The sequence below is a fragment of the Microcaecilia unicolor genome, chromosome 4, assembly GCF_901765095.1.
Source record: "Microcaecilia unicolor chromosome 4, aMicUni1.1, whole genome shotgun sequence".
In the NCBI taxonomy this organism is placed as follows: domain Eukaryota; kingdom Metazoa; phylum Chordata; class Amphibia; order Gymnophiona; family Siphonopidae; genus Microcaecilia; species Microcaecilia unicolor.
In genome coordinates, this window is record NC_044034.1 from 16936753 (window position 1) to 16950800 (window position 14048).

The window sequence follows — 14048 nt, forward strand, 5'->3', positions numbered from 1 at the left end:
GTACATAAAATCATCCATGGCGATGCCCCAACCTACATGTCAGACCTGATAGACCTACCATCCAGGAACGCCAAAAAATCTTCCCGCACATTCCTTAATCTTCATTTCCCCAACTGTAAAGGTCTAAAATACAAATTAATGCACGCATCAACTTTTTCCTATATGAGCACGCAATTTTGGAACGCATTACCACGTAACCTAAAAGCGACCTATGAACTGACCAGCTTCCGTAAACTACTAAAGACCCATCTCTTCAACAAGATATACCACAAAGACCAAAACATGTGAAACTCCCACATATATCTAGAAATCTTAATAATGCCTTCTGTTTTAGCATTATCATCTATTCCTTTACCATTCAACCCCAAATCTTTCTCTAATACTAAATATTTACCCTCTTCTCATTTCCACTATCCATGATGTATTGTAAGCCACATTGAGCCTGCAAAGAGGTGGGAAAATGTGGGATACAAATGCAATAAATAAATAAATAAATTTCTATTTTAAATTGCAAGGAGCTGCAGCTGGAATTGAACCCCCGTTCCCCAAGATTAAAGTCTGCTGCAATAACCATTAGGCTAAAACTGTCACAATTATAGACTAAAATATGCAAAGTGTCTTAGTGTCATGCATTGTAACTGAACACAGCAGCTGAGCTGAGACAGCAACACTTTGAGAGGAATGAAGAGACCACTGTGGCACACAAGCCATTAAAATGGTTGCCAAATATAGTGGCCAGACATGAAAAGCTGTCGCAAATTATGTTGGCAGTAGCAGTGAGATTGGTAGTCAATGAATGGAGGAGTGGAGGAGTGACCTAGTGGTTAGAGCACCGGTCCTGTAATCCAGAGCAGGGGCGTAGCCAGACTTTGACGGGAGGGGGGTCCAGAGCTCGAGGTGAAGGGGCACATTTAGCCCCCCCCCCCCCCCCGACACCGACCCTCCCCCCGCCGCCACCTTTCACCCCCTCCCCCCGCCGCCACAACCCTCTTGACCTCCCTTCCTGCCGCCAAACCTCTCCCACCGCGTACCTTTGCTGGCGGGGGAACCCAACCCCCGCCAGCCAAAGTCCTCTTCTCGGCCGCGCGGCATTGCTGACCCCCGCCGCCGCAACCCTCTCGACCCCCCCTTCCCGCCGCCAACCCTCTCCCACCGCGTACCTTTGCCGGCCAACCTCCGCTAGCTAAAGCGTTTGTCCCGCACTGGTCTCACATTGCCTGGCACCCTGTCCTGTTTTCAGTCGCTGTGCGCGCTCGTTTTAATGAAACCGAGTATGCGCAAGCATGCTCGGTTTCATTAAAACGAGTGTGCACAGCGACTGAAAACAGGACGGGGTGCCAGGCAATGTGAAACCAGTGCGGGACAAACGCTTTAGCTAGCGGAGGTTGGCGACCCCTGCCAGCCAAACTGGGGGCCCCAGAGCCGAATTGGGGGGCCCAGGCCCCCGTGGCCCCCGTAGCTATGCCACTGCTTGAGGATCTTCTCTTTCTCCTTCAAACATCTGGGTGGCTGTCGCCGTGTTCTCCCTGGAGTGGAAATCAGACCCCTTTTCCTGATTGATACTCTGTAGTCTTGCCCCAAATGAACCCCTGGTCATCTTGAGCCATTGGCCTAGCTCTAGATTTCTGGCTCCTGTTGCTGTTTACGCAGAGAAGAGTTAAACGGTGCAGGAAACCAATACTATTGTCAGACATGTGGCTCTGCTCATGAAATATATTTTCCGTCCTTTCCTCAGCTACACCGAAGAGGATGAACACAAGATCCAGCACTGTTTCTGCTATACATCCACAGTCCTGACCAGCACCCTCGCCTTTCAGAAAGAAGAAAAACTGAAGTGCGAATGTCAGGTAAGGGTGGCCTCTCTTTCCATCTCTCCTTCATCCGTTGCATCCTTCTCTCCCTGTTTGTCATCTCATTGCGCCTCCACCCCCTTCCTGATCAATGTCCTACATCCTTCCTTCCCCAATCTCATCCTTCTGCGCTTCTGTCCGTCTTCTTTCATCTTTTCTCATCCCTTTTCTTTTCATTCCCCACACACCTGTCCACGCTTCAGCTTTCCTGGAACTGGTTATGATAGGAGATTAGTAAGGACCTAAGAACTGACTTCAGTTCCGGGCAAAATAATGGAAACAATTATAAAGAATAAAATTCTTGAACACATAGACAAGCGTGATTTAATGGGACAAGGTCAGCATGCGTTCAGCCGAGGGAAGTCTTGCCTCACAAATTTACTTCATTTCTTTGAAGGCGTGAACAAACATGCGGGTAAAGGTGAGCCGGTTGATGTAGTGTATCTAGATTTTCAGAAAGGTTTTGTCAAAGTCCCTCATGAGAGACTAATGAGAAAATGTAAAAGCCACGGGATAGTAGGCAATGTTCTAGTGTGGATTAGGAACTGGTTAATGGATAGAAAACAGAGGGTAGGGTTAAATGGCCATTTTTCTCAGGGGAGGAGGGTGAATAGTGGAGTGCCACAAGGATCTATACTGGGACCGGTGCTATTTAACATATTTATAAATGATCTGGAAATCAGAACAACGAGTGAGGTGATTAAATTTGCAGATGACATGTAACTATTCAAAGTTGTTAAAACACATACGTAGGGTTACCATATTTTGTCCCCCAAAAAGGAGGACACATGCCCCGCCCCCCCACACATCCTGCCCCACCCCCTTTCACACCCCACCCTGCCCCCTTTCACGCCCTCACTCTGCCCCATGTCACATTTTCCCCTCCCCCCTGTCCAGTGGCGTTCCTAGGCTGGCTGACACCCGGGGCGGATCGCCGATGCGCCCCCCCCCCCGGGTGCAGTGCGGCCCCCCCAGTGAAATTACACACCCCCCCCCCCCCCCAGGTGCAGCACGACCCACCCCAGGTGCATTTTTATCTGCTGGGGGTGGGGGGTGCCGCGCGCCTGTCAGCTCTGAGTCCGCTCGTTCCCTGCTGCTCCCTCTGCCCCGGAACAGGAAGTAACCTGTTCCGCGCAGAGGGAGCAGCAGGGAGGGAACGAGCGAACTCAGCCAACAGGCGCGCGGCACCCCCCCCCCAGCAGCGTGCACCCGGGGTGGACCACCCCCACCGCCCCCCCTTGGTATGCCACTGCCCCAGTCACACACCCATCACTCCCCCTCCCCGTCACTCCCACTCCCCTTACCTTACTACTGCCCTGGTGGTCTAGTGACCTCTTCGGGGCAGGAAAGAGCCCCCTCTTTACTGCCCGGAGCGCTGCCCTGCATGCATCCTTCCTGTTGGTGATCTCGGCGCCGATTCAAAATGGTCGCCGAGAGTTGAAGTCTCACGAGATCACTTCAACTCTCGGCGGCCATTTTGAATCGGCACCGAGATCACCAACAGGAAGGATGCATGCAGGGCAGCGCTCCGGGCAGTAAAGAGGGGGCTCTTTCCTGCCCAAAAGGCGGAAGAGGTCACTAGACCACCAGGGCAGTAGTAACTAAGGGGAGGGGAGGCTAGCAATCTGCCCGTTTGTCCAGAAATCCGGACAAACAGGCAGATTGGCAAAACCCGCCCGGTTGCCCGGACATGTCCTCAAAAAGAGGACATGTCCGGGTAAATCCGGACATATGGTAAGCCTACACATGCGGACTGTGAAAAATTGGAAGACTGGGCATCCAAATGGCAGATGAAATTTATTGTGGACAAATGAAGTGAAGCACATTGGAAAGAATAATCCAAATCATAGTTACCTGATACCAGGGTCCACCTTAGGAGTCAGCACCCGAGAAAAAGATCTAGGTGCCATGGTAGACAGTGAACTGAAATCTTCTGCAAAGTGTGCAGCAGCGGCCAAACAGGATGCTAGAAATTATTAGGAGAGGGATGGAAAATAAGACAAAGAATAATATAATGTCTCTGTTTCACTCCATGGTGAGACCTCACCTTAAGTGCAATTCTGGTCACCGTATCTCAAAAAAGACATAGCAGAAGTAGAAAAGGTTCAAAGAAGGGCAACCAAAACGATAAAGGGGATGGAACTCCTCTCGTATGAGATTAGAGCTCTTCAGCTTGGAAAAGAGGTGTCTGATGGGGGAATATGATAGACGTCTACAAAATCCTGAGTGGTGTAGAACAGGAAAAGGTGAATTGATTTTTTTACTCTTACAAAAAGTACAAAGACTAGGGGACAATGAAGTTACATGGAAACAGTTTTAAAATGAATAGGAGGAAATATTTTTTCACTGAACAAATAGTTAAGCTCTGCAACTCATTGCCAGAGGTTAGCATATCTGGGTTTTAAAAAGGTTTGGACAAGTTCCTGGAGGAAAAATCCATAGTCTGCTATTGAGATAGACATTTATTTATTTATTTAGCACATTTTTCCCACATTCTTCATGAGTCATTTCCAAGGATTCCTCCGAGACTCTTTTACTTGGTATATAATATATCCGGTTTATCGGAGGAATAGTTTCCGGGGTAAATTTCAAAATTTGAAGCAAATATTTCTTGAACGCTTCCAAAGGGGTAACACCCAGGGATTTTGGAAAGTTCAAAAAACGAAGATTTAATCTGTGGTTGTAATTCTCAATCTGCTCAACTTTTCGATGCAATATCATTTTGTCTTTTATCGTTGTAGCTGAAAAATCTTGTAACTTCTTAACATCTTCTTTGATTGTAATCACTTGAGTATTAAATTGTGACTTAATGTCTTCTAAGCAATTAGATAGAATATCAACAGTACTCACTAAAGCTGAAACTTCAGCCGTAGGATTGGCCACTGTAGTATCCAATTGTTGGAGAGCTTCCCATATGCTCTCCAGTGTTACCGTCTCTGGCTTTTTTGTTGGCGCTACGCGATCAGTTGAGACACAAACAGGTCTCAAACCTCCATCGGGACTCGCCTTCTCGATACCTCAATCCAGAGGCCTACCCTCAACGCATTCCGATCCGTTGAGTCAAGCGACCTTCGGGGAGAGGCGGTGGGTTGAGAGCCGGGAGAGAGAGAGTGACATCCAGCCCCAAGTCTCCAGGGTCTCCTCCTCCTAGAGCAACAGCAGGGCTCCTCCCGGTGTTTTGGGCGGGGGTTCTCGTGGCGAACCTTTCGATTGATTGCTGCTGTGGAGAGGAAGTTCTGGCCATCGAGGAACCAGCCTTAACCATCCCTTTGCGTTTTGTATGAGGCATTCCCCTTCTTCTTAAAATATTTTCTAAAATTAAAAATTTGAATGCACTCCACAGAACTATAGCTTCATGAAGGTACCTATTGCCATTATATGAGAGAAATTGTCGTGTTACATAGGATTTAAATATTCAACATCTCCTGGAAACTCTTTGTTGCCAAAGAGCATGTTTATGATTTGGCTTGAAGCAGCAGCAGTGCCACATTAGCCCCTGGGAGAGAAGAGCTTTCTGTGCATGAGTAGATCCATGTCCCGTACATGGACTGCAGACATGCAGTAAGGAGGGTGCAGGAGCAGCTTCTTTTGGAAAGCCTCCATGCTGCCAATGTTGATGCAAGATAGCAAAGGATTGAACAAGGAAATAGAAAGAAAGGCATCATTTAACAGTGAGAGATGCCAATATACCCCCAGATTCTATATATGGCACCCAGATTTGGCACGGAGATGCCTGTGCAACTTAATTGGCTCACGAGCTGTTAATGGGCAATAGTTGGATGCTAATAACCAATTATTGATGTTAATAAGTACATAAGTAATGCCATACTGGGAGAAGACCAAGGGTCAATCGAGCCCAGCATCCTGTCCCTAACAGCGGCCAATCCAGGTCAAGGGCACCTGGCAAACTACCCAAACGTACAAACATTTTATACATGTTATTCCCGAAATTGTGGATTTTTCCCAAGTCCATTTAGTAGCGGTCTATGGACTTGTCCTTTAGGAAACCGTCCAACCCCTTTTTAAACTCTGCCACGCTAACCGCCTTCACCACGTTCTCTGGCAATGAATTCCAGAGTTTAATTATGCGTTGGGTGAAGAAACATTTTCTCCGATTTGTTTTAAATTTACTACACTGTAGTTTCATCGCATGCCCCCTAGTCCTAGTATTTTTGGAAAGCGTGAACAGACGCTTCACATCCACCTGTTCCACTCCACTCATTATTTTATATACCTCTATCATGTCTCCCTTCAGCCGTCTCTTCATAGGGAAGTCGTCCCATCCCCGCTATCATTTTTGTCGCCCTTCGCTGCATCTTTCTTGAGATGCGGCGACCAGAATTGAACACAATACTCAAGGTGCGGTCGCACTATGGAGCAATACAACGGCATTATAACATCCTCACACCTGTTCTCCATACCTTTCCTAATAATCCCCAACATTCTATTCGCTTTCCTAGCCGCAGCAGCACACTGAGCAGAAGGTTTCAGTGTGTTATCAACAACGACACCCAGATCCCTTTCTTGGTCCGTAACTCCTAACGTGGAACCTTGCATGACGTAGCTATAATTCGGGTTCTTTTTTTCCCCACATGCATCGCCTTGCACTTGTTCACATTAAACGTCATCTGCCATTTAGCTGCCCAGTGTCCCAGTCTCGTAAGATCCTTCTGTAATTTTTCACAATCCTGTCGTGAGTTAATGACTTTGAATAACTTTGTGTCATCAGCAAATTTAATTACCTCGCTAGTTACTCCCATCTCTAAATCATTTATAAATATATTAAAAAGCAGCGGTCCTAGCACAGACCCCTGAGGAACCCACTAACTACCCTTCTCCATTGTGAATACTGCCCATTTAACCCCACTCTCTGTTTCCTATCCTTCAACCAGTTTTTAATCCACAATAGGACATTTCCTCCTATCCCATGACCCTCCAATTTCCTCTGTAGCCTTTCATGATTGTCACCAATTAAAAACTGCATGTGCATTTGGCTGCGTGCTTGTGACAAAACAGTGGGTTTTAAGCCTGTAATCTGTAATAATTAATTCTTGAAGAGTATTTCTCTAGTTTGGCCAGCAGGACGTGCATGTTTATGTTTAAAGCTGTTGTAGAGGTTCCTTCTTTAGTTAGCACACAGATAAGAGGTAACCTGCAGTGATGTGGCCAGCTACTTTAAAAATTTGCTGTTTTGGGCTCTGTTTGGCCGAGGAGCTCAAATTCCATCTGGAAATATTGGATTTTTCTCCAGTCTCAGATTGGGAGGGAAAAGAGAAAGATCTCTTCACTGAGACCCTGTGAACAGTTATATTTGATAACCTGTGAGCAGCTATATTTCCTGTACTCTCCAGGCAGTATTCAGGTAGTGAACACATGTTTAGATAGTTTTCTAATTGATTCATATTCTGTTACTTGTTACTGCTTGCTGATTGCACCTTTCTGTTCATTGTTCTAATTTTTTCATGACAATAAACATTTTTTAGTTTATTGCCTCTGCTTGTCTGGACTAAGAATCCTGGTGGTTACTGTGGGACCAGTGGTACTATGGCCCCAGTAACCTAGAAATCACTGGGGATAATTTGAGAGCGGGAGACTCGCCCAGAGGCGGTTGGGACCCAGTCGGTGGGAGGAGGGTGCTAATGTAGAGCACAAGTGGCAGGTGCAGGCAGACCTAAGCTGTGCTGGGGATAGACCCTCTAATTGGCTGCGCATAGAGGGTAATGTTATAAAGTATGTGCAGACAACTGTGTGCCGATTTATGCATCAGCTTCATTAGACTAACAGCATAATTGAGTGGAGGAGTAGCCTAGTGGTTAGGGCAGCAGTCTGAGAAGCTGGGAAACTGCAGCTCCTTGTGCCTCTGGGCAAGTCACTTAACCTTCCATTGTCCCAGGTACAAAACAAGTATCTGCATATAATATGTACACCACTTTGATTGAAACCACAGAAAAGCAGTATATCAAGTCCCAATCCCTTCCTTGTCCCTACCACGTACCTGCTAAAGCTCCACCTAAGCCCTATTCTGTACACGCATGTATATCTTCCATCGATTGAACTAATTATGTGGTACTAGATACAGCTACAGCCCAAGAACGAATTAAATAAACCTAAACATCAGCAAAACAGTTCTTAAAGATACTATTTTTGTGGACCATCAGACGGTGAATAAAAAACAACCAATATTTACCATCTGATGATCCACAAAAACAGTATCTTGGAGAACTGTTTTGCTGACATTTTTGAATATCTCGCATAGCACATGTTTTACTTATGCATGTAACGTATCGAATACTATCTATAAACAGGCGCCTAGAGGACGCACCACTTCTGCACGCTAAAGATTCCACTAATCCACAGTTTGGCGTCTATGTTCACTAGGTTGCATCTAATGCCATAGTTGCCTACCTGCAAGAGGAATGTACACATGGGCGGCTATGGGCATAGCTCCCAGTTATTCATGTAGATTATAGATTATTCTAAATTCTACGTGTCATTGGCATGCACCTACCATGGTCATAAAGAGGGAGCGCCAAAGCTGATATATGCTCGAGTTCTGTAATGGAATCTTGGCACCAAGACGCTGTTTATAGAATTGGCGCCAATAGCACGGCATTGGGGCGGCTAAGGCGCAATTTATACAATTGGAGCTCTATTATAAGTGTTGGGAATAAAGCAGTAGACGGGGATGGGGTGGGATAAGATGGGGGGGTAAGGGAGTGGGGAGGAAAATGTTAAAACTGTTGATGGTGAGCCCAATATATGGCGCACATTAGGTTGAAATGTGTTTAATTTGATGTAAACTGAGCTTGTCGGTTGTATTAGTGGTTGTATCATCAATAAAAATTGTTGAAATATACAATTGTCCCAAATGAGTTAGAGTATCACTGGAACTTAGGTGCACACATTTACGAAAGCTATGCCTAACTTACAGACATTTATTTTGCCTGTTACGCTAATATTCTTTAAAGCAGTGGTCTTCACTCCTTTTTAAATTGGGGAGAGCTGCCAAATATCTTTCCATGCGACCAGCGACACTGCTCACCAGCAGGTCTTCCACTCAGCCATCTCTCTCCTCTTCAATCTGTTCAAAACTCTGCCGCACGAATAATATTTCGCCAAAGTCGTTATGCCCATATCAGCCCTCTCCTGAAATCACTTCACTGGCTCCCTATCCATTTCCGTATACAATTCAAACTCCTCTTGTTGACCTATAAGTGCATTCACTCTGCTGCCCCTCACTACCTCTCCACCCTCATCTCTCCCTACACTCCTTCCCAAGAACTCCGTTCACTAGGCAAATCTCTCCTAATTGCACCCTTCTCCTCCATCGCTAACTCCAGACTCCGCTCCTTCTATCTCGCTGCACCTTATGCCTGGAATAGGCTTCCTGAGCCATTATGTCTAGCTCCATCCCTGGCTGCCTTCAAATCCGGGCTAAAGGCCTACCTGTTTGATGCTGCTTTCGACTCCTGACTTGTAACTTTTATCTTATCCTTATATGTCCTTCTGTCTGTCCTTCCCTTATCCTTTTTGGTCCTGTCTTTTTGTCCTGATTTAGATTGTAAGCTCTTTTGAGCAGGGACTGTCTTCTTCGTGTTCAATTGTAAAGCGCTGCGTACGACTGGTAGCGCTATAGAAGTTATTTATAGTAGTAGTTATAGTAATGTATCGATGACATCCATCATGACCAGCCACTTTCGAACTTCTCATTTTTCTTCACCCAACGCGTAATTAAGCTCTAGAATTCGTTGCTGGAGAACGTGGTGAAGGCGGTTAGCTTGGCAGAGTTTAAAAGGGGTTAGACGGTTTCCTAAAGGACAAGTCCATAAACCACTACTAAATGGACTTGGAAAAAATCCACAATTCCGGGAATAACATGTATAGAATGTTTGTACGTTTGGGAAGCTCGCCAGGTGCCCTTGGCCTGGATTGGCCGCTGTTGTGGACAGGATGCTGGGCTCGATGAACCCTTCATCTTTTCCCAGTGTGGCATTACTTATGTACTTATGTAGTATACTCAAGCAGATGGGTATTTCCAAATGCCTTGTCCTTCAAGCAAGCAGCTCCTCCCCTTGTCCCCCATCCACTTCCCCAATCTTGGATAGAGAGGCAGAAAGAAGCAATTAAAAATCCAGAATGGCAATGGAGGCCACCCCAGAGGTCTCCAAAGGCCACCATTGGCCCCTGGGCCTTGCATTGAAAAACACTGCCATAATGTTCCTTTATAGAACAGGCTCCTATCAGGCACTCAGTTATTAAAGCACCCCCAGTGTACCTATGAAGTCAGCCCCCGATGCCGTCACAATGATTTCTGCAGTATACTGACTAGCCATTAAAGCCGTCAGAATGGCTTTTTAAAGCTGATGTCTACAGGAACGTTGGCTTCCCTCTCCTCCAGGGGTGTGCTGGTAAATTTTTAACAACAGGCTCTTTCTCCGGACGTAGCCAGCTCTGCAGTTAGAAGGGCCAGGGGTGGCCGGGTGGGGGGGGGGGGGGGAGCAACACTTGCCTCTCTCTCCTCCCTCCCTTCGTGCGGGCACGCTAGGCATACCTTTGCTGGCAACCAATAAATGGACTGCCACCACTCCCAACGTCTTGCTCTGAGCAGCATGCTGTAGCTTCTCACACATGCTGGAGAAGTCCCAGCCTGCTGCTCAGAGCTGGAAACAAAGAGCTGGGAGCAGCAGCAGTCTATTTACGTGGCTGGCAGGGCTCAGCATCCCCACCAGTAAAGTAAAAGAGAATTCAGCAGGGGGCCCAAGCCCACATTTTGAGAGCCAGTTGTTAAAGTAGCTATGGAGAGCTCTACTTTAACAACCGGCTCCCAAAATTCTTAAAAACTTAACAACCGGCTCTTGCGAGCCTGTGAGAGCCTGCTCCAGCACACCACTGCTCTCCTCCCTTTGGGAAGGAGGGATCGGCATGATGACATCTCTCTAATGGTTCCGCCCTTTCACTGAGGTGAGTGGCATGCAGTTTAAACCAGAGTACAGAACATCACTATGAGAAGACTCAGAACTCTTGAACCCAAATCTTCTTTAATGCAGTAATCGAGCAAGGAAAAATAACTTGCAGTTCAGATGTGCTGCAAAAGAGTTTTGGCTTGCAAACTGGGAGTCGGTTTTCCACTAGCGCTCTCTCCGTGCAAGAGAGAAGCTAAGAGTAATTCGACACACGCTGAGTGATGACGCTGTTTATACTTTTACACCGGTAAAATCTTGATAGCATCACACAGCAAAACACAGCAAAGGCAGTTTCAGTTCACAACATGCTGCAGACTAACTCTTACTGACCCAATGGGGAGAGAAAGGTGGGGGGAGGCAAGTATCACAGCCTATATAGAGAACAATGCAAGCCAATTGAAAGATTTCCAAAAGACAAGGGGAGCTGGACATGTGCTCTGAAAGAGCCTATTACAGGGAACTACAGGATTGCAGGGATTTGTAGTTCAAGGGCATGACCCAATTCCCTGTCTCCATGCAAATAGGGGTAGAACACTAATGCATTAGGAGTGTGTCTCATGCAACTGGAGAGTGCCACACATCAGAGCCTCAGAGTCGCTGATCGTTGCCCTCAAGAGGAAAAGCTAAACAGGAGAAAATCCAGATGCCTCCCCTAGCAGGAATAAATCTTAGCACACTGCAGTATGTCTCCTGCCTCTCCTGGCTCATTATCTCACTGGGCTCCTTAGAACCAGTCAGCCAGGGCTAGCCTAATCATTATGCAAGACTAGGCAGTCACTTAGAGCAGCAGCAGCTGCAAGGAAAGGAAAACAATAGATCTTAACAGCCACGGAAACTGAAAGAGCCATCAATGTGTACTTTTATCTGCAGGAAGGGAGAGGAGGTCATTTTTAAATAGTTCATTTAACTGACTTTTGGATATTGCACTCATTATTTCTGTGTGTGTGATACCCACAACAGAGTTTAATATTTAAAAACATGATGCATGCCTTGTGGGGGGGCAGATTAGGGGCCTGAAACAGAGACTTGCACGGGAATTGAGTTCGCGGGAATCCCGCGGAACCCGCAGGATTCCCATGGGAACGGAAGCAGCTCTGCGGGGATCCCTTGGGGACGGAAGCAGTTCCTGTGGGGTTCTCGTGGAAGTGTATGCTGCACTTGCGCCAGCCTCTCACCTACTGAGTACCAAGTTGCTGTCTCCTCCTCCTTGCTTTAACAGCACAGACGTGGAAAGCCTCCATTAAGGAGGTGGTAGAGATACAAATGGTGACGAAATTCGAAAAGGCATGGGATGAACACAGAGGATCTCTATTTAGAAAATGGAAGTTATAAAAAACCTAAACTTAAATGGCTGCATGTGTGTGGATGTGTCGCGTGACACTTACATGGTGACTCTGGCTGTGATGAACTAGGGCCAATACTGGGAGACTTGTACGGTCTGTGTCTCATATATGGCAATCTGGTTTTGGATGGGCTGGAAAGAGTTTAGACAGCAACTTTAGTGGCTGGAACATGAGGACAGTGCTGGACAGACTTTTACGGTCTGTGTCCCGCAAATGAGAAGATGAATAGGCTGGAGTGGGCTTCGAGGGCAACTCCAACAGTGGGAACATAAGGATAGGTCCAGGTGGACTTCTATGGTCTATGTCCCAGAAACGCCACAGAAAGACCATAATCACGTGTATAATATCACATTCATTGTTGATTTAATCATCACCTGATAATGATTGTGACTATTGGCAGTGGCGTAGGAAGGGGGGGCGGTGGGGTGGTCCGCCCCGGGTGCACGCGCTGGGGGGGTGTCGGCTCGCTGGTTCCCTGCTCTTTCTGCCCCGGAACTGGTTACTTCCTGTTCCGGGGCAGAGAAAGCAGGGAAGCAGCAGAGCCGATGCAGCTCCCAGTGACGTGCACTGGGGGCGGATCGGCCGCCTGCCCCCCGCTGAAAGGTAGGGTGCGTTTCGGGGGGGCGCTCCGGAGGGGGGGCGCCGTGCCCTGCACCCGGGGGGGGGTGCGCAGCGGCGACCTGCCCCGGGTGTCAGGCACCCTCGCTACGGCACTGACTATTGGGCAGACTGGATGGACCGATCCGGTTTTTATCTGCTGTCATTTACTATGTTACTATTAATCCTCTGTGCTCCTGGGCTGATGCGCAGACCTCAGCTCTGACATAGGCACGAGCATCAGATGTCACCTGACCTACTGGTGCGTGCATGTGGTGTGATCTCTTAGCACACAGTGCCAGTGAATCAGAGAAGTCTTATATGTGCGCACCAGAGTGTTCCAACTCCGTTCCTTCCTTGCCTGCAGTGCTGCGGCTCAAACCCCGAGACTGAGAGAGCCAACAGGAATTTTTTTTAATGCACCATTAAATTCTTGTGGGCGAGAACAGGTTAAATTCTTGTGGGGACGGGTAAGATTCCCCGTGGGGCCGAACGGGGACGGGCTGCATTTCTGTCCCCATGCAACTCTCTAGCCTGAAAGTTAACTGAGGGAGGATGAAGACTTTTTCTTAGGACAATCAAAACCCTTGCACCGGCCCTGCAGTCAGCCCTAAAGGGAGAGAATTAAACAGCCTTTTGCTCAGAGGCCCTTTTCAAAGGCACTGAACCAGAGGAGGGAGAGGTGAGCAGGAGACAGTGGCGTACCGAGGGTGGGGCGATGGGGGCAGCCTGCCCCGAGTGCACACTGCAGGGGGGTGCAGGGAGCAGCTGTGCAACTGTCGGCTCTGCCAGTTCCCCCTCTGATGTTACTTCCTGTTCCAGGGCAGGGAACCAGCGAAGCCGATAGCCGCGTGACTGCTCCCGGCACCCCCAGGAGGTAAGAGCGATTCTGTACCCGGCGGGGAGGTGCACAGCAGCGATCTGCCCTGGGTGGCAGCCTACCAAGGAACACCAAGGCCGTCGAGAGACTGGGCTGGGCCTGGGACAAGGCCGCCCCCGGGCCCCCTCCACCCGAGGTCACCGGGACCCCCCTCCACCCGCCACCTGGCTGGGCCCTCTCTCCACCCCCGGGCCCTGTGCACTAACCTTGCGCCTCCCTCACCTTCGCAGCAAGCAGCGGCAGACCTCTCCTTCTTTCTGTGCCCTGCCCTCGCGGACGTTACGTCAGGCGAGGGCAGGACACAGAAGGAAGGAGTGGCCTGCTGCTGCTTGCTGCGAAGGTGAGGGAGGCACTTTAAAATCAGTTCCGGGAGTGAGGGCGGGCCGGACTGCGGTGCCGGGCCCCCCCCCCCCCC

General features: G+C 48.3%; 1 protein-coding gene across 1 annotated transcript in view; it reads left to right on the top strand.

The window, feature by feature from the left end:
- Positions 1–14048, top strand: part of PDE2A (phosphodiesterase 2A) — a 687803-nt gene that overhangs the window by 532142 nt on the left and 141613 nt on the right. Inside the window, exon 13 of the mRNA XM_030199986.1 lies at positions 1736–1847. Coding sequence (XP_030055846.1) covers positions 1736–1847 — 112 coding nt within the window. The remainder of the gene's footprint in view (positions 1–1735; positions 1848–14048) is intronic.